This window comes from Simochromis diagramma, unplaced genomic scaffold (assembly GCF_900408965.1).
Source record: "Simochromis diagramma unplaced genomic scaffold, fSimDia1.1 OVJJ01000753.1, whole genome shotgun sequence".
NCBI classification, from domain to species: Eukaryota; Metazoa; Chordata; class Actinopteri; order Cichliformes; family Cichlidae; genus Simochromis; species Simochromis diagramma.
The window spans coordinates 7,611,010-7,635,275 of record NW_024387523.1 but is presented as its reverse complement, the minus strand read 5'-3'; the positions used below and the strand labels follow the sequence as shown (position 1 = coordinate 7,635,275).

General features: G+C 42.0%; 3 protein-coding genes across 3 annotated transcripts; all 3 read right to left on the bottom strand.

Moving 5' to 3' along the window:
- Positions 1-2,556: 2,556 nt before the first annotated feature.
- LOC120727137 (lanosterol 14-alpha demethylase) lies at positions 2,557-7,254 on the bottom strand. Its single transcript, XM_040021315.1, has 10 exons — positions 6,993-7,254; positions 6,792-6,890; positions 5,344-5,520; positions 5,102-5,228; positions 4,819-4,993; positions 4,469-4,588; positions 3,739-3,934; positions 3,312-3,407; positions 3,045-3,213; positions 2,557-2,920 (listed from the first exon to the last, which is right to left on the bottom strand). The coding sequence occupies exons 1-10, from the start codon at positions 7,152-7,154 to the stop codon at positions 2,742-2,744; spliced, it is 1,500 nt and encodes a 499-aa protein (XP_039877249.1). The 5' UTR covers positions 7,155-7,254; the 3' UTR covers positions 2,557-2,741.
- Positions 7,255-8,310: 1,056 nt separating this feature from the next.
- On the bottom strand, positions 8,311-16,778 carry krit1 (KRIT1 ankyrin repeat containing). The gene is made up of 17 exons (XM_040021314.1): positions 16,522-16,778; positions 14,093-14,262; positions 13,736-13,892; positions 13,546-13,638; positions 13,312-13,441; positions 12,980-13,223; positions 12,781-12,896; positions 12,483-12,626; positions 12,192-12,348; positions 11,854-11,961; positions 10,266-10,422; positions 9,956-10,107; positions 9,695-9,861; positions 9,506-9,593; positions 9,202-9,408; positions 8,699-8,815; positions 8,311-8,613 (listed from the first exon to the last, which is right to left on the bottom strand). Exons 2-17 carry the CDS (start codon positions 14,192-14,194, stop codon positions 8,524-8,526), a joined length of 2,229 nt encoding a protein of 742 aa, XP_039877248.1. The 5' UTR covers positions 14,195-14,262; positions 16,522-16,778; the 3' UTR covers positions 8,311-8,523.
- Positions 16,779-18,148: 1,370 nt separating this feature from the next.
- On the bottom strand, positions 18,149-20,992 carry rpz2 (rapunzel 2). Its single transcript, XM_040021316.1, has 2 exons — positions 20,877-20,992; positions 18,149-19,248 (listed from the first exon to the last, which is right to left on the bottom strand). The coding sequence occupies exon 2, from the start codon at positions 19,199-19,201 to the stop codon at positions 18,515-18,517; it is 687 nt and encodes a 228-aa protein (XP_039877250.1). The 5' UTR covers positions 19,202-19,248; positions 20,877-20,992; the 3' UTR covers positions 18,149-18,514.
- Positions 20,993-24,266: the final 3,274 nt, after the last annotated feature.

Here is a 24,266-nt window from a genome sequence, read left to right as displayed (position 1 = left end):
GTGGGATGATGGTGGCACCCCATGTTCTGACCCGAGTGACTTTTCCCCCGCCGGTCGTGACCGGCCAGTGCGCCAAAAGAAGGCACCTGGACATTTGCAAAGTGAAAGCAAAAAACAAGCGCAAATTCAAACGCGATTTCAATATGTCACATATTGACAGTGGCTCACCGATGCCAATGACATAATTACCCAGCTACATTTCCGAAAGAATGCAAAAGCATTGACATATATTTTTCCTTCCTATGATAGCCCGACAGGCAGGGCAGAGATAGATTTTGGTAGCCCGACTGGAAAAATCGCTAGCCCCGGGACGTCGGGCTAGCGATTTTGCAAGCCCTGTGTTACAGGCACGGCCCTTTAAGGATGAAGCCTGATGGGAAATGTATTCGGGATGTGTGTTAGCGGGACTGCCTGGTGTGTGTGTGTGTGTGTGTGTGTGTGTGTGTGTGTGTGTGTGTGTGTGTGTGTGTGTGTGTGTGTGTGTGTGTGTGTGTGTGTGAAGAGAGAGAGCGGAGAAGGGGGGAAAGTAACGGTTAGCTACAGAAGAGACGGAAAGAAAATAAATAAAAGGAATATAATAACTCCCTCGACAGCCAGAGTTGTGTCGGCGATGCTCGCTGTGAGTAAACTGTTTCAGCCCACTGTACGCGGTGTTCGTGCATTAGAGAAGAAATAAAGTTCGGTGAAGCAGTTTCCTACGCCTCCTTCGATCTTTTTGCTAGCGGAGTTGACCTGTATAGTAAGCTGTTGCCGGCTACGAGTCAGTTACGGAACCTTCAAGTAACTGCCAGAGGTTTCCTTACTACGGTTCGGGGCCGCGGATCTGGCGCGGTAACACCTGTATCTGATTGAGGAATCACTCATCTTTGGAAAAGAGAGTTTATTACAGAGAAATGGCTCTTTCCAAAATAAAAGCTATACTATACGCTTCTTCTGGGCTATATTCTCAGCAGCATATTGTAGCGGGACAGGGCTGTTCGGGGTTCTGTTTGTACAGTTATGTTTTGTTTATGTTGCCATAGTGACGGGTGACGCCCTCTCGCTGCGACGGTGTGTCCTTCCGGGGTCAGAGGGCGCCCTGTGTGTTGTCGTCGTTGCTGTGGGGTTGCTGCGCTGAGCAGTTAGCTAGCGGCAGTGTTCTTCTGCAGATGTCAATAAACGGCTGTGCTCCCTGGCTAGCTCACGGGAAGCAAGACCAAACGACACCTCCGTCTCCTCGTTGTCTGAGCTCGCCACATTGGTGTCAGAAGTGGGATGATGGTGGCAGCCCATGTTCTGACCCGAGTGATTTTTCCCCCGCCGGTCGTGACCGGCCGGTGCGCCAAAAGAAGGCACCTGGACATTTGCAGGACTTTGTGTGGGGCAATGGGGTCGTCGGGGACGACTGACCCCTTAGGTGGGGGCTATGTAGCGGGTCAGGGCTGTTCGGGGTTCTGTTTGTACAGTTATGTTTTGCTTATGTTGCCATAGTGACGGGTGACGCCTTCTCGGTGCGACGGTGTGTCCTTCCAGGGTCAGAGGGCGCTCTGTGTGTTGTTGTTGCTGTGCGGTTGCCGCACTGAGCAGTTAGCTAGCGGCAGTGTTCTTCTGCAGATGTCAATAAACGGCTGTGCTCCCTGGCTAGCTCACGGGAAGCAAGACCAAACGATACCTCCGTCTCCTCCTTGTCTGAGCTCGCCACAATATTAAACATATCAGGTCCCCATAAGGAGAATCATGTGCTAACGGCTGTCTAAATGACCCGGGTAAAGTTTGTAGCATGCATGCTTGTTGTTTTTGTCTGCTTCCACTTGTCTTTGCAATAGGATGATGTTGGCGTAAATGTGCAGTCATATTCGTTGTGTTCCCACTAGTGCTGTCAGCGTTAACCTCGTTGAAATGACGTTAACGCCACAACACGGCAAATCTCCGTTAACGAGCTACCCCTGCCTGGGGCTAGACGGCTAACACGTTAACGAGCTAACTGCACGCTAACACACTAGTTCCCACCCATGTAATTGAGCATTGCGTGGCACATCCAACATACTGTTTTACTTTAGTCCATGACGCGCTTACCTTCAGGGTAATATGTCACATGAAAACCAAAATAGTTTCAAACGCCAGATCTGAATGAGGGTGGGGGAGGTTCAATTTGCCATGTTGCAAGGGGAGCTTAACTCCTGTCTCGCTAGCTTCTGATGATGCTGTCTGTGTTGAGTGCTCAGTGGATCTGCGCTAGACAGTGCAGCCTAGGCGGAGTAGTCGAACGCAGATTCACTGAGCGCTCAACACAGACAGCATCGTCAGAAGGAAAGTTGATAAAATAAATTGCAAATTTTGTATTGTTCGATACATATGCGTACCGAACCGAAAGCACTGTATCGAACGGTTCAATATCGATACGAGTATCGTTGCACCCCTAGTAAATACGTCTTCCCGGGTTGACTCAAAGGCTTCATTCAGTCTAAAGACGTCATAAGGCGCTAGTTATTTCTCCATTTGTATTGTTTTTAAAGAATTCACATTGTGAATAAGAGCATCAGCTTTCACGCTGGAGTCTCACAGCCCCTGTTTTTCTCTGCAGAAAGTCACACTTATCTACAAACATTCATTCATGAAGAGAGCCGGACTCTAGACGAGATACAGGAAGAATAAAAGCACAGCTTGGACATTAAGAGCAAAGTGCACTGATGTTAATTTTCCTCGATTCAAGTCCCCACAAGGTTCGAGCTTTACTTCCGATGCTCGGATGTCTCCGTCTCTCACTGCTTCCTCCTCTTGTATCTGATGACGGGGTTGTGAGGCGTGTGGATCATCGTGGTGTAGTTGATTGTGGGGAAATATCCGTCCACCAGGTCAAAGTCGTACATGCGGAGCAAAGTGGACCAGATGGTTTTGATCTGGACGTAGGCAAAGTTTTCCCCAATGCAGCGATGACGGCCTGCAGGCGGAAAACAGGATGGATTTGATTTCATTGAACTTAGTTTGACTGATGTCTGGTTTGGCTTTGAGGTGTTTTATGTTTACTTTATTTTACAGCAAAAGAAAAAAGCGCTTCTTCATACCGGCTCCAAAGGGCACATAGGCGAACTTCTCCCCTGCGGCAGGATTATCGTTGAGGTAGCGATCGGGTTTGAACTCCATCCTGTCCACCCAGGTGTCGTGGAGCCGGTGGTTAACAGTCGGGGAGACGCACACCTGGTGGCCCACAGGGATGGTGTATCCTGCTGCAGTCTGAGAAAGCAGAAGAGAGAGCAGGTACAGCAGTCAGCTGAGGTTGTCTGCGCTTATACATGACATCATAAAATCCAGTGCTGAGGAATGACCCATACCTGAGGAGAGCGAGCCATCCTCATCATCGTCATGATGGGTGGGCGGAGCCGCAGGGTTTCCTTTAAACAGCGCTCCAGCAAGCTGAGATCCTTCAGCTAAAGTTGGCGACATGAAAGTTTAGAAAATATCTGGAGCATCAGTCTGGTTTTGAGGAATAAAATAACCTCTTTCAGCTTTTTTAAAAAAAATTTATGTAGACCTCCACCTGAATGCAGCAGCAAGGGGGCGCTAAAAACATCTTTACTCCTGTTACCGCAATAATTTTCTACAGCCAGCAGGGGGAGTATCTCTCACAAAGAGTTAACATCTGAGGGAGAATACTTACATTTCACATTTAAACCGTGCACATATTTTTTTTTTATTCTTGACTATTATTAGCAGTAATGAACCTCTGCATGTTTATGACAGTTCACGGGCGACTTTTACCTGATCGAAGTTGAGTGGAGGCAGGTTTTCCCCGCACACAGCCTTCTGCTCTGCGTAGCAGCGCTCCTGCAGGGCCTTGTCTTTGGCCAGGAAGAAGCCCAGCCAGGCGCTGGTGGTGGAGGATGTGTGCTGACCCGCCAGGAGGAGGCCGATCAGCATCCCTGCAATTTCGTCATCGGTCAGCGGCCGTCCATCTCTGAGGAATGAGAAAGTTTTTTTAGTTCTCAATCCTTCATAGAGTTAATTGTGATTTTTATTTCTTTTTGATAATAAGATCTGAATATTCTGGGTTAAACCAAGTCTCCTTTGAGTCTTTCAGGGCTGGACCATGACACTAAACGTAAAACTGTTTCTTTGCATGTTGACTTGCACTGTCATTATGTAATCGCAGGTACATCAGTTCAGTAAGAGTTGGGCAGTAAGTGCGTTACCTCATTTGACAGAAATTTATGGATTTTTCTCTTATGCTCACAGACCTGCAGACAAACCTGCTGCTCTCTGTTTGTATCAAGGAAGAGGCTCATTAGCAGTAATATCTGACACACAGGTTGATTCCTCGCTTATAAACACACAGTATGTAAGTCTATAGTGGCAACTGTGCTTTCTCCTCCAGCTCTTTGTTTACTCATACAGCAAATGTCCACACCTGTGGTCTGGTTTTGTCCTACTCTTTGACCCTGGGCTGTTTTGTTGTTTTAGCGCTTGTTCTGAGCCGCTGATGTCACCTTACTTGTATGTGGAGTCCATGAAGGTCTGCAGGATGTCATCTGCTTTCTCTTCAGAGCTCCTCCGTTTCTGAATCACTTTGTAGAAGATGTTCTTGATCTCTCTGTGAGCTCTGTCCCTCTTCCTAAACAACAAACAAACAAAAAAACAGAGGTAAATATTTCCAAACAGTATTGTGGTGTTTGTATCATATCATATTGAATCCCTCTGGTATTTCTTTTGCCTGTGTGATGCTATCTTTTTTTTCCAGTTTTATTTTTTTTAAAATCTGTCTAGTCAAATTAAATCCAGTGTCGTCTTCACTCTGTGTGCAGATGCAGCACTGTACTGCGTGAAGATGTGTGGGAGACCTACCTGAAGCTGGGCAGGGGCAGCCAGCCCGGCAGGAGCCACGCAGCGTGGGTAAATCCTCCGTCCAAGTCGGCGTAAAGCTGGGCCACGCGTTCATCCAGCATGCTGCGGATCTCTTTCCCGTGCAGGCAGCTGCTGGCTGTGAGGATAATCAGCTCGGACAGAGCCTCGAACAGGTCTGAAACAGGTCAAAGTTCATTGACAAACGTTTGGTTTTTGATCTGATCTGTATCAAGTTTTATGGTTAACTGTTTTGGACTCAGCGTTGCAAATATCGGTGTCTTACTTCTCTCCCCGCTGTCTCCCCATTTCTGAAAATACTCGATCGTCTCTCTCTCAATGATCTCGATGTGTTCCCTAAAACGAGCAATGTTCAGCCCCGTCTTAAACATCTTCTTCTGCTCCAGAAAAATCTGCAGCAGATTAAAAGGAAACATGCATCTCAGCTGATCTTAGCATACAGAAACTCTTTAATACATTTCCACCTTCCTTCTGAGGCGTGAACTTCTCAGGTTCTGGGATACTCACGTGGTTCGGCACGTCGTAGGCGACTCCTTTGCCGAACACCGGAGTGGTCAGTCTCGAGTAGACGTCCTCTGCGTTCAGGTCTTCGTTCTTGCTGTTGAACATCAGCGCGGCTGCGTCGCTGCCCAGCAGGTAGGTGAATGTTTTGCCCACCATAGTGAAGCTGAATACAGGGCCGTACTGTGGGGGGAACAGCAGACACGCAGGACTTCAGACGCAGGGGTCAAAGTAAAAATAAATCTCTGACAACTGAGTTAAAAAAAACTAAATAATATATATACAGATTAAACTCTAGATCAGCGGTCCCCAACCCCCGGGCCATTTGGTACCGGGCCACGAGAGTTGGGCGTTATTTTGTTATCGTTTTTTTCGTTAACTCGGTTTTCCTGGGTCTTTTCACGTGTGTTATGAATAAATCTTATTTTTTTCGGTACCAATACTAGTTTTATTTTGTTGTATTTATCCGCGACGCCTTAAAGGCCGGTCCGTGAAAATATTGTCGGGCACAAACCGGTCCGTGGCGCAAAACAGGTTGGGGACCGCTGCTCTAGATGATGGATCATGTTTTTAAGAAGTCACAAGACAAGATCTTTACATGAGCATCAACACGATGGAAAGTTTATTTTTACTACATTCAACTTTTTAGTGTTTCATTGTTTTTCATTTTTACCTATTGAGTTCCTTCTTGTGTCATATTACATAGTAATAAGCTACACGGTATTTGAATGTTTACACTGAAATTGTATTCCATTTAGATTTTTTTCTTATGGGGCATCTTTGCTTTATGGGATTTTACTTGTTTTCTACTTAATTAGAGGTACTTTGCTTTGATGTATATGTAAAAACAAGATAATATGATAATATTTTGTATTTTACAAGGCAAGTTTATGTCTGTGTAATGTTTACTGTTGTTACTGCTGTCACTGAGGTTTATATCAGTAAAGAAGCTGGATAAATAACAACTGATAAGTTACAGAGAAGGGGTGGGATTGAATAAGTGTACTCATCCTCCCACTCCCTTTTGATATGGAACCTAAATCAGATTAGGGATATTGTACTGTATTTAGCTTTATTTTGTATCGTGCTTTTTCTTTTTCTCTCTCTCATTTTTCATAAATGAGTTATACTGTTTACAAATACCAAAACTAGAGCAAAATCAGTCAGGAGGTACAAGGAGAGAGCCAGAGTTGCCTTGGCCTGTTGTCGCTTTCATTTGCACCACAGGAGCTGAAATGGACTCACGATGGTTTAAAAGCATTTCCTCATTTTTAAAGCAGTTTATCTTCATGATCATCTGCTTTGTTCAAACTTTGAACCGCTGTCAATGTTTAGAGTTAATAACTTAAAGTAATTGGAGGGGGGGCTAATCTTCATATTTTAGGACTGATTATTAAACTGTTTCATTTCTTCTGATTGAAAACAGTCGCAAGTTCATTTTTCAAAACACTTACTTTGTTATAGGCATTTTCCAGAAACTCAATGGGGCTCTTTCCAAAAGCGATGGCATGTCCCAGAAAGGGGATGCTGGAGGGTATGTAGGGTGGATGTTTCTGCGCAGAGAGACATAAATAAATAACAATAAAAAAAAAATAACAGTGACCTGAAACTGAAGCTTAGATAACGGTAACTGTTTTTCGTCTGAGCACACTCACCACGTCCACGTCTGTGGACTGTTTGAGCAGCAGTTTGGAGATGTATCCCAGAGTGAGGGTGAAGACGGACGCTGCTAACACCACGGAGGTCAGGTTCTCGTTCATTTTCCCCATAGTGTCCCCGAGCAGTTTAGCGCTCATCTGATAAATGTGCATCGACATTTTTCCTGATAGCCCCCGAAAACAAAACCTTTAAAAACTTAACCCCGAAACGGCCCCGGTCACCGTCCACCAGCTGAAAGGCTCTCGGTCGAGAACAGTTGGTGATATTTCCCCGAAGTCTCGACCTGTCAACACTCGTCCTGCCCCCGCCTGACCAATGCTGGATTTTGATTGGTTGCTGACCACGTGTCAGTCAAGCAGCTCTCGCTGTGAATGGTTGAGGCTACCTGAACCGATGTCTTGCTACATGATGTCACACCAGCAGGGCGACCATCGATTTTACGACCTTTTTTTAAAAATTTAAATTTAAACTTTTTCCTGTACCTCCAGAATTCAACAATACGGGACGTTAAAGTCCTGCAAAGATAACGAAATATATTATAATATTTAATATTATATTATTATATAAACGTTTACAGCAATAAATGAGCTGGTTTGCAGTTTGTTGGGGGTGTGTCGGATCATTAATGATTGTGACTGCTATCATGAAATTAGCAATACATGAGCGTGCACAATAGCAACATTTTCCGTTCAGTAAAAGCATAAAATCAATTGAAACCTTAAATAAATAAGTAACTAATAACCACTTCAAAATCCTGTGATGGAGTGCAACTAGTACAGGAGCTGGGCTACAAATATGTTTTAAATGAGGTTTATTTTCATCAGTAGCCTTGAAAACCTCATAAGTTCAGTTCTTTAATATACATTATTTTAAAATATATGCAAATATATGTGTGCCAAGAAAATATCCTCCATAGCTTTACACCACCAGGTGAGACCAGGAAATGTTTGGTGATGATGCACAAACTGTAGGTTTCCTGTTCTTAACTGGCAAGAGAAGACCACCCAGTATGGTCTTCTGCTTTAATGTTTGATGTAGTGTGCATTGAGAGATGCTCTTCTGCATATCTTGGTTGCAGCGAGCTGTTATTTGAGTAACTGTTGCCTTCCTTTCACCTAAAACAGCCCAGCCACTATTCTCCAACTTCTGGCATCAACAGGGCATTTTCACCCAGTGAAGAGAGAAGAGAGAGTGCTCCCCATTTATAATAAAGCAAATATTGATTTTCAGCCTCCATCGAATGAATTCCTCTAAAAAAAAAAAAAAATAATAACATTGTCATTTCTGCCTAAATATGAAAAACACATCTGATCATACAATCAATCACTTTATTAAATAATAAACATATTTACATGCCATCAAAATCCAGGAAACATTAAAATAGAGAATGTGAAGTATATCACTAAGCCAGTTGTACAAAATGAGGCTCTTGTGGAGAGGCTTTCCAGAGTTACTGCAGTCAGATGATGGTCGGAACAAACAACCCGAACTGGGAATTTTTTTGGCAGGTGGTTTCTTCAACAGTTTTCAGCCATAGGCGTATTTGTCTGCGATGCCTTTCTCATTTGGAGTTATCTGCCCACTCAGTTTCATTAAGAGCTTCACAATAAGGCCAGCCTGAAGGGAAAGAATAGACCTTAAAGGTTAACAACCATATATATTTCAATAAATATTATTTGGATTTCAAGAAAAGCTTTATTACCTGTTTTGTGTGCACGATGAAGTTCATTTTGTTGTCACCACTGTGTATCTGGAAATACTGGTCTGCATGTCCAAGCTGCCATATAAACGTGCTATACTCTAAACTGATGAGAAGGACCTGCAAGAGAAGATGTGTAATAAAATGTCACATCAAGCATCTTCAACTAAAACTTAAAAACTAACACAAATACAGCATTATCGTTTAATCTATCCTATGGTAATCCCAGAGGGAATATTTAAGTAAAAATCTAACTAATCAAAGAATGCAAGTTCAAATACATTCTGTAGATGCAAACGGCTTTGTGCTATTGTGCTTCAATCGAGCACGTATTGCATATGCTTTAAAAACAGGCAAATTGGTGTGGGAGGGCCCGTGCTCATAGTCATCTATCCATTTGCTCCACCAAGCTGAAGAATAAGTAGCTTTGTAGCTTTACATTCACAAACTAGAGCTTAAAACATAAAAAACACAAAAATTAAAAACCCAGCAAAACGGCATTTTACTTTAGTTTCCATGTTCATGAGATGCAGTCCCTTTGTGTTCACCCCCACGTAGACACGGATGACTTTGTGGTTGCTTGCGCTGGCCTTGGTGTAGACCTGGCCTGTGAAGAAAGCTGCTCCGTAGGTCGGGATGTCCCAGCAGTTCTGCAAGAAGAGCCGCTGCAGGTGGTGCATCTCTTTACTGACCCCCTCGCTGGTGCTCAGAGCCTGTTGGTGAGAGAGGGACAGGACCTGATGTCATCTCAGGGAACACTGAAATGTATTTATAAGATAAAAAGCAATTAAAATAAAAACACAAGTGTACTTTATACTCATGAAGAATCCTGTTGGTCCAGTGGTATGCTTTGCTTTTCACCTTGGATATCGGCACGATTGATTTGAGGTTTTCCTCACTGTTTAAATAAAGCACAGATTTTATCCGAATGCAAATAAATCAGTTTTGTTAGAGCAGATATTAAAAGAGATTTAAACACAAATATGATTCGTCTCTTACTTGAGGAACCCTTGCTTGTGCTTCTTACTCTCATAGTTGCCATAGATGATTTGCAGGAGGAGGCTGGCCAGTGTGATCAGCTTGTTGTCTGGAGCAGGGAAGAAGCCCTTGAGAAGGCAGTGCCGGGCCTCGTCAAACAGGATAAGGATGGCCAGGGGATCCTCCACCTGAAACAAAGCCACCAGCAGGAAGCTGATGAAGAGCTCTCAAAACATTTCGAGTTGAGCTGTCACTGATGCTTAGGTGGTGAAAGTGACCTACCTTTTTCTCAATTTCAAGGGGCAGTCGGACGTCCCTGCGGAGGAAGAGCTGTGGCGTTTCCCTTTGAGGATCCAGCACTGTGAGATCTGTCACAATCTCAGTCCAGATCCTGAGGTGCTGCAGGGGTTTGTGGTACGGCTTCAGCTGCAGGTCTAACACACAAAACCACACGCACACAAATCTTTCTGGGATCTTGCAGTGATACCACTAACTACAGCTTTTGGTCTTTATTGCATTGATGTTACTAAATTAAATAAATAAATACATACATTTGGAAAAAAAAAAAAAAAAAGGAAACGAGTGGACTCACGGAGGTTCTCTGAGCAGATCCAGATGGTGAAGTATTGCTGGGTCTCCTGAGACAGACGCATCCCCTCCATGATCTGCTGCACAGTTGTGTTGTTGCCATGCTTGAGCTCTACGGAGCGATATGAACCGTCCATGCGGTAGATGCGCACCTTCTCGTACTGTGGATCACAAACAGCACAAATGGTGGATTTCTTAATATTAAGTTTAAAGTCAAAAGACACGACGCTTTATTCTTTATGCCATCTTACACCCCGTACACACCAACAAAAACTCGCGGGCAACAGTACTCTCGCGATATAACAGAAAACAAGTTAACAATCTTTCTCTTTCTTTTTAAAAATAAAAGTATAAACCCCTCTTTAAAACATTTGTATACATATATGTAAACAAAAAAAAACAAAAAAAAAACAAACTTGTCAACATTGTTGAACATTCAGGAAACATTTCAATACGCTTCGCTTTACTTAAAGCATACTATAACACTTTTAAAAAAAGTGTTATATCAGAAGGAAGCTGTCATGTCTGTTCTGTGTTGTTATAACTGCACGTGTGCATGTGTTTTACTGGATATCCCTTTTCTTCAAACAAGGAAAAAAATATCAAAATGAGTGAACGCATCTATGCCAGACTCAATATCAACAACATATAAGGTTAATTAAACATGGCACGAGCAAACAAACTAAACAATGACTAGCTCATTATGAAAAACACAGCTACAAAAATCCACAAGCTTTGCTGCTATAATCCCAGAGCTTTCATGACTCAACCCCTCGGGGCCACTCCTTTGCCCAATATCAGAAACATAATTCTTTATGGAGTGCTGGTTTCTATTTAAGGAAAAGACAATAATGACATGCAAAATAAGAGTGAAACATGGCTTAGTCCTGGGAATGTCTGACACCTTTGACTGTTCTTGAAGGAATATCACCAACAGGCGATCAAAAAAAACTTAACTGCCAGGGAATTACATTCACAAGTCACTTTAGGTACAACTTTCCAATTGCTTATCAACACAACCCATTACATGGGAACAAGTCGTTGCATTAAGACAAGTAGACATGGTCAAGATGATCTGCTGTAGTTAAAACAGGGAAGAATTGTGATAAAGGTGACTTTGAACGTGGCATCAGAGATCAACTTGGTTATTATCTTGCCCAAGGATCCTTTGGCACGCAGACTGGAGCAACCAGGGATCAACCCAGCAACCTTCCAATTGGTGCACGACGTGCTCCTGAGCTACAGCCACCTCATCTGGATTAGGATCTAAAGCAGCATTTATATTCTCCTCAAACTCCTCAATTATGTTTTATTGTTTATTATTTTTGTTATTACCATTTTATGTACTGTGATGCCTTTAGGATGCCATATTTGTTTAACAACTATTATGTTATATTAAAATACAACAACAACAACAACAACAACGCCTGCAAATCAATCAGCAAAAATATATGCATTGGGAAGTCTATACTTATGGGCTTAAGTATGCTGAAGTGTATTTAGAAATAATTGCAAACTTTATCTCAATAACATCCTGAAAAGGCTGTTGTTCCACACAAAGGAATAACAAATAGTGTAACTGTGTGACTCACTGGTTTGCTGTTGGCTTGCTGCAGAAGTTTCACAGTCTCCTCCCACTCGTTCTGTTTGTTCTCTTCGCACACTTGGAGCGGCGATCTCTTCTGCTGGTCTTCTATGTGCTATTGGTGGAGGAGTCAGTATCATGACATAGTGATTAATGTTTACCACTTTATTTGCAATCTGGATGGTATGTGGATACTGATAAAAGACAAATCAGCAATTATTATTATTACAAACCAATAAAAAAAAAAAAAAAGTTACATTTAGCTGCAACAGGATTTCTTTGAAGTAATAATTAAAAAACAAAAAAAAAACAAAAACAAAAGGAAGTTAAGTGTTAAATTTGTACCCGGTCGATCTCAGGGTGCTGCAGCAGCAGTTGGACGATCTCTGCGTGGCCTCCTCGGGCTGCAAAGTGCAGGGGGGAGCTGAGCTGGCCGTTCAGCAGGTTGGGATTACAGTTACCCTTCTCCAGCAGCAGCTTGGTTGCCTCAACTTTACCGTGCCTGGATAGAACCACATAAATATCAAACTTAAACATAAGTGATGGGAAAAAAAAAAAAAAAAAAAGACCAGGAAAATAAGAAATTTTGGATACTTTTAAGCCTTTCTTGAGCTGTCAGATGAGCAGGAGACTCACCAGCAGGCATAGTGTATGGGAGCCCAGTGATCGTTGTCCAGCTGCTTGACTGAGAAACCGCTGTCCAGAAGCTTAGAGATCAGCTCAGTGTCTCCTTCCAGGGCGCTGCGGTGGAGAGGAAAGTCGTCCACCCACTGGTGATCCCTGTGGAGACAGGAATTTATGCTGAAGAGAACAGTGACTAAACATGACTTCAGTTCAAGGCATCCACGTTGTTAATCAAGACTGTCCAGTGCGCCCCAAAAGAGGACAAAGTCAGACACAAAGTCGATAGCAGTTAACCAAAACAAGCCCTCACTTGTCTTCTGTCACACAGTTGGGTCCATGCTGCCATTTCTCCCTCTTGGGGATCTGGATCTTGGAATAGTCTGGTGCCCCAAGCCCAAAGTATGGGTTGATGATAACTTTGTCCACCTGCAGACAAAACGAAAGGAGGGCGATTAAAGTTTCCAAATCCACCAGAAGAATTATGTTTCTTTGCATATATAAAGCCTTACCCTGTTGGTGTACTGCAGATCTGAGCCGTAGAGTGGATTCAGGATGCACATGTCAGCCTTCTCCAGGGACATCATCTTGCTCTTGATCTCCAGAGCAGTGTAGCCCATGTGCAGACCCTCATCACTCAGTTTGCCCTCGCTGCTGTAAGCCGGATTGCTTACGTTGGTCTTCACCCGCTCCACGGGTGCTGGTCTGAATAAAGCAGGGATGGCATGAGGCACAGTGTGCTGCTCTGCTAACCATCTGCGGAGGGGAAAGAAGCAAAGGGAAGGGGCGTTTACCTCTGACAAAATCGCAGAGCTAAAGAGCACATTTACAGACTTCTCTTTACTTGTCTAAAGCCAGGAGCATCTTGGAGGTGACGGAGCAGAAGTGAGTGCTGGTCTCACTGCACACCCGCATTATGTCGTGGAAGCAGTAAAAGCTGGGGCTCCCGGGGCTGTGGACAGGCTTGCTGTTGTCTGTATAGAAGGACTCATTAATCTACTGCATGCACAGCTTAAACTTTGTTAAACGTTAAATAAAATCAGCTAGATCAGTTCACGATGAGATATAGTTTACTTACCTTTAACACTGACTGGTACAACAAAAAGTGAGGCTTCTTTCCCTTCATTGTCACCTTCAAGAATAAATTTCTTCATGTGCACCACACGCTTTCCTGCACAGCAAAAACACTGGTTAGATCAGTGGTTCCTAACTCTCCCCCCAAAAAAAAGTTTAATAAATCAGCTTGTGCACAAATGCGTCAGCCTCACCAGCGCAGCTTTGGTTACTGGAGAGCGGTTTGATCGTTTCATCAACATAATCCAATATGGATTTGGATTTGTCTCCTCCTGCTTTGAGCTTTGTTGCCAGAAGGACTTTCTTTCTTTTCTTCTCCTTCCCCTCTAAAGGCACTTCTTTTAAAAGGATCTACCCAGACGCCAGAGGAAAAACATGCAAACAGAGGCTCAGTTAGAAACTCCAGTGGGTCTGAATTCACTGAAGGGTGTTTATTATTCATGCATACAGGAGTGATATGCCCAAACCAACAATACATTACAGGACATCAGTGTTCTTTCCACCTCACTGTAAGACGTCGAGGACAGTGTGTTAACTGATTGTCTGCCTACCTCATAGGCTTTGGCTCTGTATTCTTTCGAGCTCAGGCTGACTTGATTCTTCGGACGAAGCACAGCAACAAACACATCCTCGAGGGTGTCCTCGTTGCCCATCGTGGCGTCTTTTCCTCAGACCTGAGAAAATATGCTACATGGGGGCCAAATGCCATGGAGAGACATGCCTAAAACATGGGGGAAAAAAATATCAAAAAAGGTGAAGGTTGCTAAGAAAAGTAATTCAGTGTTTGAGCAGTGACACTCAGTCTATACACAGGTTTAACTGATCACAGAGCGCCTACACTTTAGAAACTTTGGATTCCAACACCAAAGCAAGTGACCGACCTGGAGCCCCACAGCTCTCACTGCCAAAACCAATCACCCATTCACACAATTTTATAATCTTTATAATGTCCAACGTTGTTTAATGCTGTCACCACGTGGACAGAGAAAGTGAACACACCCATGTGGGAGTTTGCAGTTACATGCAAAGTAAATGTGCTTAACACAGAAGATCAAAAACATAAAACCTGTGGCAGTGAAAACAGCAAAATACAGCAACCCACCCCCATCACCACCTATTTAGTGATTAAAAAGGGTCAAGTCTGTTTTTAAATTTATGCACAGTTGTAACTGATCTCAGGTGAGCTTGTTCCAAAGAACTGGACCACAATAACTGCAAGCACCTTCAACACACTTGGATCTAATTCTGGGAATCTGGACCTGGATCTGGACCTGGTGACCTGAGAGGTCAGATAGGGTTGTAAACAGTGTGTCTGTGAAGGTTCTCAGTCATCCAGTAAACAGTGGGCAAGTCAGAGATATACCGGGTGTGGTGAGGGCAAACCATTAAAATACTTTTATTAGTTAATAAAGCTTTCAAAGGCAATTTTATAATTTTAATGGGAACAAATTAAGTTCCTTCAATACTGAGGCAATATGCTCAAACTTTCATGTGGCTGTAAGGACTGTGTGCCATGTTGTGATCTTAAGTCATCCTACTGCTTGATGTGAATGCATGAACCAATTTCCCAGTCAGTTTGAGATAAGGATTTTCTAACGTCAGATATATTTTAAGGGATAGAAAGCACTTCTAGTAACCTTATGATGTCATAATCCAACCTGGGATCAATGTTCAGAACTGCTGATTTGTTAACTTGCTCACTGTGTATCTGTGTAGGGCTGATGCATATGAACACATTTTCTGTTTCCGTCGTTGTCTCTGGCTGTCTTCTAGCACTTGCGGGTGTAGCACTTGCGCTGCACCCAAAGTAAGTGTGGTAAGAACTGCTGCAAACGTCACTCTCAAGTTTGACTTAACAGCTGTGGAGTTGTGAAGCATAGCGGTGCACCATAGAGAACCTTTTAACCCCGTCCTCCTCGATGCCTTTTGTCTTGTACAACATAAAATATTCACAAAGACCACGTTTACCACACTGAGCTAGTACCCCCCTCCCCCAAACCAATCACACAATTTAATGAACACCTCGTAAACACACGAAGTGTAAGATTAGACCTGCTGCCAAATTTACACACAAATCAGAAAAAGAGAAAATATCCAGTGACCGGCAGTTCTCTAAGGTGACAATGCCCTGCTGATGCCATAGCAAGGCAACAACAACTCAAATAGGTAAAAGGTATGCAGAAGAGCACCCTGACGCAGAAGACCACACCAAGCACCACAGCTGTCAGCTAAGAACAGAACATTTAGACTTCAATTCACAGGGGCTCACCAAAATTGGACAACAGAAGAATGGAAAAGCATTTCTGCTGCTACGATCAAATGGTAGCGTCAGAATAATCCACAGTTCAGCCTGCCGCTGGTGGTGTAACAGTGTGGGAGATATTTTACTGGCATACTTTGGCCTCTTTAGTACCATCAGAGCCTCATTTACACTGCACAGCCCACCTGAGTATTTTTGTTGACCATGTCCATCTCTTTACGACTACGGTGCAGGATAACACACCATGTAACAAGCTCAAATATTCTCAAACTGCTTTTAAATATACCTCTACATATATATTCTTTTATTATTTCATATTGTATACCTACTATTTTTAATTTTGTAGTGTATTTACACCGTTTTATTTATTGTATCTTATTTTTAGTCACTTTTGAACTGCATATAAATAAGTAAAATATAATTTAACACACAGTAAAACTAGTAAGAGTCATCTCAGACACAAACTTGTTGAGTTCAAAGACAGGTCACGCCCCGGAAACCAGGCTCGGCTGTCTTTAAACTGTTATTACACGGACACCTTTACATGTTGTATTTTATACACACACACGGTATACACTGTCGTATTCAACCAGTTGTCATACATTTCCTTGTCCACGTTAAACGACAGAACTTTCAGAGGGGAGTCAGCAGTAGTAGCTGGGATGCTACATTCATCTTCATCAATGTTTTTTTCCGCTTTTCCGAGCAGCTGAAACTTACCGAAAGCGACGTGACTTTCTTTCAAAACCACCAAACGGAGCTTTCCTCGGCTCTCCGCTCGTCTTAATTGGGTTAAATTAGCGGCCTGAAGCCGGGAGGTTGCCCCAGCACCGCTTCCAGGAGCAGTTATTTTTGGGTTGAGGTAGTTGCAGGCCTTTTTAAGACGGGGCAGGGCTGCGGAGACAAACAGAGGAATCACGTTACGTTTGAGTGCAGCAGCTGCGGCAGGACGACAGAGGACTCTGCTGGTGAGGGGGACCACGTACACTCAATAACGAAGCATGAGCGTCAGGTAGCGTCTGCTGTGCTCCGTATTTAAAGACTTATTTATGGATATATTTTAAAAAAAAATCGAATCTATCTCTAATTTTGTGAGTTTTTCAGAATTTCAATATGATTTATTGTCCTCTTAAAAGACCGCCTCCCCCGAAAAATCTATGGAAGCTTGTTTAAATATTTTTTTGAATTGTCATCCATAAGTCAAAATTTCAGGTCATTAGCTCAAATTTTGACTTACAGGCTTTGAAATGTTGAGATAGCCGAAATTTTGACATAATAACATAATAATCATTCAGAAGTTTTACAAGTAGTAGTACGAGTTTCGCTTGCTATGAAGGCTATATGCAATATTTAGGATAATAAAAAATACATTTTGAATTGAATATTATAGCCAACAGCTAATATAGATAGATAGATAGATAGATAGATAGATAGATATTTTAGGTGTTTCTCCGCTAGGGGGGGTGTATAAAGCAAATAAACGTATGTATATTCAAAGATATTTATTGCTTTAATTGGATCAGTTGTATAACTTAAGCTAGCGATGTCTTTTATTAACCATAATGAATTAGCAAATTTAACAGATAAATGTGTGTTAAATATATCCTGATCATTGATATTCCTCACATTAGTTCCCACACTTTCTCACACTAGTCTTCAACCCTGACTGATAAAAAGGGGAAAAAATGTTATATATATATTTGAAGAACTGGTGAAACTCACTGTCAAAAGCGACCTCCCAAATCACTTCGACTTGAAATTTCAAGTTAATTTTTCAGAGGTTTGTGTTATTAAGCTGAAATTTTGAGGAAATCTGAAACTATGCGTTTTGTGTTTTTTAATTTTTTTACAGGCAGACTCAAATTTCCATATAGGAAAATCGAAAGCTGACAGGAACTCTGGGAAAGAGTGTGGGGGAATAACACACTGGGGGTGGTTTTGGGGCAACCTTGAACCCATACCTCTACATATGGGTTTTGCATATGGGTCACCTGCTCAACCAAGTGAGCTGCACAGTAGATTCACCCCAGTGCTATTTATGCTTAAAGCGTAATCATAATTCATGAATTATGTAGTCTGTACTCTAACAGGCTTCTTTAAACCCAGTATAATTACTACATTGTTGAACTCAGTGAAAGAAAGGAATGTATTAAATAGACATCAAGTTCTCATGAAGTCAAGTCATTTGTTTTGCTGGTATTATGAAAGCAGTTTCTGTTTCAGAGAGCCACTTTTCAAAAGGAACTGAAGTATGGATATAAATAAAATTCTTGTGAGTTTATTAACTGTGTAGTGGGGTTTGGTTTCTAGCAGCTCAGCAGACTGAGTTATTAGAGAAGTTCCAGACTTGCCCCTCATGAATTGACTTTATTTTTTTTGCTGCAGCTTTATTTCACAAATATACAACTTGACTGTATAATAATTCATACATTTTATTGTATAAAATTTCAGCATCTATTGAGGCGCAGCACAAAGCAGCTGAACATTATAGTGGTAACTCTGAAAGCAGTATACATTGTCAAGACAACAAGTAAGATGCTGCAGTACAACCATCCAGTGCAGCTCAAGTGCTCAAATGAAAACATGGCTTTGGTCTTACATATATTTTTATATAATAGCATAATTTATTTTTTTTAATCCACAGCTGAGAGTCCTGATTGGTCCCCTTGTTAGTACCACCAGACTCAAAGGATGTCCTCTCTCCTTGTTGGACTTAGGATGCTTGGGGTTTGCACTCGCTGAGCACCTCCTGCATCTTCTCTTGGATGTCCTGCACCCTGCCAGTCCACTTCTCGCGCACTTCATCTTCATCGTCCTCTGTAACAGCTGTGTAGCCCATGAGGGCGATGAGGCCCATGTGGAAGAGGTGGGTGATGTGTGAACAGCGGCGCTCCATGATTTCTCGGTCGCCTTCACAGTGTTCAAAGTACACTTTTAGCAGCGGTTTTCCGAATAGCGTTTGTGTACCCACCACGCCACGATAATACACATCCAGGCTCATGTCAGACTTGTCCCTCTCATAAATCTTCTCAAAGGTCTCCATGTGGCGCGTGGCGTTGCCTGGATCTTTCTTCACCAGTGCCACCATGCTGTTGAAGGCATTGTACTGGTGCTTGATGTATTCCTCGTACTTGCCGTAGGTTTCGTTCACCTCGTCAATGTGGATCTTCTTCAGGCATTCCTGGTTCTTCTGAGAGATGCTCTGTAGTTTGGTGTGGATCGCTTGAAAGTCCTTCTCCAGAGGATGATCCTCTTCATCCATCAGGCCCTTGCGAGCCACTCCAACCAGGGAAGAGACAACACCAAAGATGGGGTCAATGGAGGAGGCGAAGGAGGAAACCTTCTCCACACAGCACAACACTTTGGCTGCGGTCTTCTTGATTTGTGCTGAATCAGCCATCACTGCTGTTTTTCTTCTGCCAAGTTAAAAGTGCACACAGAGTGAATCTGGAGAGACAGAACAAAAGATTTTAAGGTTAAACAGACTAATACTTATACAGCACCTTTCTGCTCTATTTTAGCACTCAAAGTGCTTTCTTCTTAATAGCTTCATTCACCAAAAAACTTTTCACCTAATATTCACACATTGACACTGGATCGAAAACATCTGGAGCAATTAAGGGTTTAGTATACTCCCCAAGGTTGCTTTGATATCCAGACTAGAGGAGTCAGGGATTGAACCACCGATCTTTCAACTGGTAGATAGCCCTCTCTACTTACTGGCCCTTTAAAACTGCATCCACACTGTGCTAGATACAGCATATGACCACACCAGCTTTAACTCTGAACTGGGTCGCAAATCCCTCTCTTTCTTATGGCTGCTCCCGTCACTCATCCAAGTGACCTCTTCAGAAGTCATCTAAGTGCTACATCAAGATGAACAGAATCCACTTTTTGACATGTTTTGTTAACTATTTTATCATTTTTTTGCCACTACAATTAGATACCCTTCCAAAAAAATTCCCCGCTGGAATGAAAGCCTGCCCACGTTTTGCACCTAACACGTGTGTTAAGTCACAAACTTTTCCCCCCTTTTCACAGGCCAACTAAAAACAAGCTAACTGCTGGCATACACACATGTCACCAGCTGCTGCCTATGCACCATATCGTGTAGAGTAATACTTAAAGGTGTCATCTTACACTTAATGTTATGGGCAACATGTGACAGGGAAGGCATGTGTCATTACTGATAAACCTTTTGGTGTTTTCTAAGTTTTTCATGTAAAAACACAAGGAAGAATTTTGTTAACAAAGTAAAAGTCCAGTTCAGTGATACTTCATATGTGACAGAGCACAAAAAAGACCCACAAATAATCTCGTCTATGATACGTGAGCAAACTTTTGTCATTTTATGTCAAAAAAAGTTACTAATTCTTAGAAAACTTGCAACAACATATAGTTTAAGTTTAAAGAGAAGTATTCAGCTAAAATGAAACAAGCATGGTTTTATAATTTCAATCACCGGCATTTTGTTTGCAGTAAAGCACAAAAAATACATTTTTATGCAAAATAATATGTTAAAGACTCAAAGATGATCAATTCTTAATGACGTAAAGAAGGATATAAGCGAATCCTTTCATTTAGGAAGCATAAACCGAGACAATTTACTGAATGATTACTTACCACATCAGTGTAAATGTTCATCTGTGAAACTATGCATCCACATCTAATAGCAGTGCATCTTTGTCATACTTCTAGCATTAATCATCAATCTCAATGTTGTCGTGCTGGAAAAATAACTCAGGGATAACAGTAGGTGTGTCTATTTGTAGTAACACTAGAAAGACTGGAAACAAAGAAATGGCTCCAGGTTGTGAACTTCAGTAGATCATCTACTGAGCACTTTCAATCCCAGAAGCTATTTCTTTTGGCAGCTTTAACCTAAACCCAGTCTCGGGATTGTGTTGCTGTTTGTTTCCAAGCTTGTTTCTCTCATTTCCTGATTCTCTGCCTCTCCTACATGAATCACCCTGGCATGCTGCTATCAGTCCCCCCTATCAGACTCGCTTTCAAATAGACTCTAAACACCCTTCAGATCAGAGACTGTGAAGCACAGAAGGCAGATGTTTACTCACCAAAGATAAAACTGCTGGTTATCCTCAGTCTACTGCAGCCGTCTGGCTTTGCCTTCCACCATTTTCCACCCTATAGTCAAATAAGGACAACCCCTTCCTGCCAAATAAGGGAGCAGATACAAGGAAGTGAGTCATGCGTGCTCTGTGCTGATTGGCTGAGAGAGTCCATCTAGAAACACTGTGGCTGAAGCTCCAACCACATGCTGGAACACCAGCCCTTGTTGCCTTTTGTCATTGTTTTAATCATATGGTCACACACCTTCCCAACCAGTTTGGGTGACGAGATACAGAAATTATCAGTAAAATGAAGTGAAATGCATCATCGCGCCTAATGAGCAGAAACAAATGTCTCCCTATTGTCTTTGCTGCTTATGTGTATTAGTATCAGTATCGTCATGAAAGAAATATTTATTCATTGTCTTTACATTCATTCGTTCATTCATTTTTCAGGATGTGAGTTGAGACGAATAACAAAAGAAAACCTGTGTTTCTGGAAATGGCTTTGTTTACTAGTGAAAAAGAACATTTCAAGATACAGTATCACTGCCTGCTGACAGCAGCTTTCATTTGAATATTTTTCATACTAGTCACATAAAACTTACGTACACACTTTTATTTTTTTGGTATGTTTTCTTTTTAGCATTTCACGACATTTGAGACACAAAAATATAAAAATAAATGAATAAATATTGGCGCACTAAGAGTTTAGCAAGAGGAAATGTTATTTAAACCTAAGAGTTTTATGTTTATTTAAAATTACATCTGTTCACGAGGAAGTCAAATGGAGGAAGTCAAACAAAGTGTTACTTTTTGACCACCAGAATTGAGTCTAAGCTTTCGCCTCCTCTCTTATTTACAAAGGTCTCTCCATATTTTTGATTTGGTTGACTTTTTACACTGGAAATTCAGATACAACCCCAAAGGGAATAGAAAATATAATTTTTTACAACTTGGGTAAAGTGACCCTCTAATTATCCTAAAAAGTCTACACAGACTGAGTGCGCTTTTAGGAACAAGGTGACACACATACAGAATGATCTTGAGTTTTACCAACATAAACAAATAAGGAAAATGTCTGCCTTAAACAAGAGGCTGGTCTAGGTTCAGTTTCAAAACTTGCCTTGCAAAGCCTGATTTTCCTGGTACGATGTCTGCTGGGAAAAACAGCCAATGACAGCAACAGCCCTGGCAGATTTAAGAGCGTGATGAAACTGATTTCATTCATAATGAAGAAGATAATGTTAAAAAAAAATAGAGTCAGATATGTACAGATCGTGTAAGAGAAGCCATTCTGATAATCAGAGTCATTGGATCAAAGTCTCAAGTATCCAGAGGATTCCTGAGGTCATCATGCTGTCATTAAATATTAACCACTTTTTGAATTTGGACATCTGCCCTTATAGAAAACTTTATTTTTAATAGACCGTCTGTAGGTCCCAAGAGTACAAAGACCCAAGGCCACGCATCTCACCGTGAGATGAGGGAAAAGATAGGTCCAGATGAAGTGCCTGCAGCCAAAGGCCAAGAGCCCTACACAACCAGAGGCAGTGGGCAGACTTCTCTGCTATTAGCTACAAAGATCCACTCGTAAATTATTCTTTTTTTTTCTTTGGTATACAAAATAAAACACTGACACTAGAGTGTGTGTGTGTGTGGCCCCTCGTCATACCATACAAGGCATAACTTCTTATCAACCTCTCCAGTCACCCCATACAGGATGCGACCTTTCAATGAACTAAGATGTGTAAAAAGCAGAAGTGAGCAGTCCTGCACCTCAGATGAACAGAACCTTGTGGTTTCTAAACGTGTAAGGGAAAATTACAGCAACAAAGCTGCTTCTTCCATCATAGAAGGAGAAACATTTTATCAGCACACACACACAAGCAGTGGTTATATATATCTTAGCACAAATGGCAATCTCAAAAGCATCAACTCTAACAGATACAACAGTCAGGAGCTCAACAAACAAGTCCAAGCATGTCTTTTATTTTTACTTTTTTATATTGAAAGACTTTTGTGATGTCTTGTTCTGTATAAAGTTTTACTTGATGGTTAGTCAGAGACAATATTACCATTTATTTAATTTTAACATTAAACTTTCAGGATTTTCTGTCTCTGTTCGCATTCACCTGAAACTTCCTCTGGACACACCCTGAAGTCTTTGGTTAACCTTCCTAAGACAACACAAGTTTATTCACACGGTCACAGCGTATGTCTTACACACATTCTGTATGAAGTACTTTATTTCATGTTTAAGTTTACATAGGAATACCTAAACCTTGAAAATAACTTTGGCACAGGTGGTCATATGAAGGATGAATTATTGCCCTGAAGATAATCAGCTGTCCCATCACAGATAGACTGGGCTTCTTTAAAAAAAAAAAAAGGCTAAAAAAAACCCCATAATAATATGTGATTAAAGAAAGCATTTCCACCTTAGACTTTATTTGAAACATCCTTGAAGCCAACATAAAGTCACCCACTGGGATGTAGACTTCTGTCCAAAACCTGGAATCGGCCTTTTTAGCTTGTTTTGGAGCCACAGGTGGACTGCTATCTTATCAGGTAATACCACTAGGAGTACATACAAAGTAACTTAAGATCACAGTCAACATCTCACACTGGGTCAAAGGCCAGGGAATAAAAGTGTGTTTTTAAACCAGATTGCAAACCAACAAGTGAACCCACAATTTTCGAGCCACAACTTCAAAAGCTCTGTCCCTTCTGGGTTTGAGTTGCGTCTTTGAAACAAGCAAAAGCATCTGTTCTGCTGACCTGAGACAATGAGGTGGGACATATGGGTGCAGCAGCTCACACAGATAAAATGGGGCACAACCATTAAAAGACTTCAAGACAAATAAAAGGATTTTAATAATTACTGATAATGGATTTCTCATATGGGGCCAGAGAGGAAAAGTCCATACAGGGAGTGTCTAAAGTTTAGACCCAGTAGTACCTGCAACTTCTCTAGACTCTAAAGGACACAACCATCTCCTGATGTTGATAAGGGAGAGAGTGGACAGAGTATGCACCAGTGTGCGTAAGTGGAAAATAAACTTGACAGTTGTCTGCATAACAATGTAAGGAAATATTGTGTTTCTAGAAAATAGTGCAAAGTGACAGCAGGTACAAAGAGAAAAGGAGCAGCCCAAGAATGCAGCCTTGTGGTTCCCCCCCAGGGGAGGACAGCAGAGGTAGAGGTAAAACCATCAATGCTGACACAAATTTCTGTCATAGAGTTAGTCCCTAAACAATTACAGAGCTGAGCCAGTAATGCCCACCCACTGCTCCAGCCTGGAGATGAGGATTTCACAGTACATTGTGTCAAAGGCAGCTGTTAAGTCCAAAAGCACAACTTGCACACATTCACCAGAATCAGTTGCTAAAAGA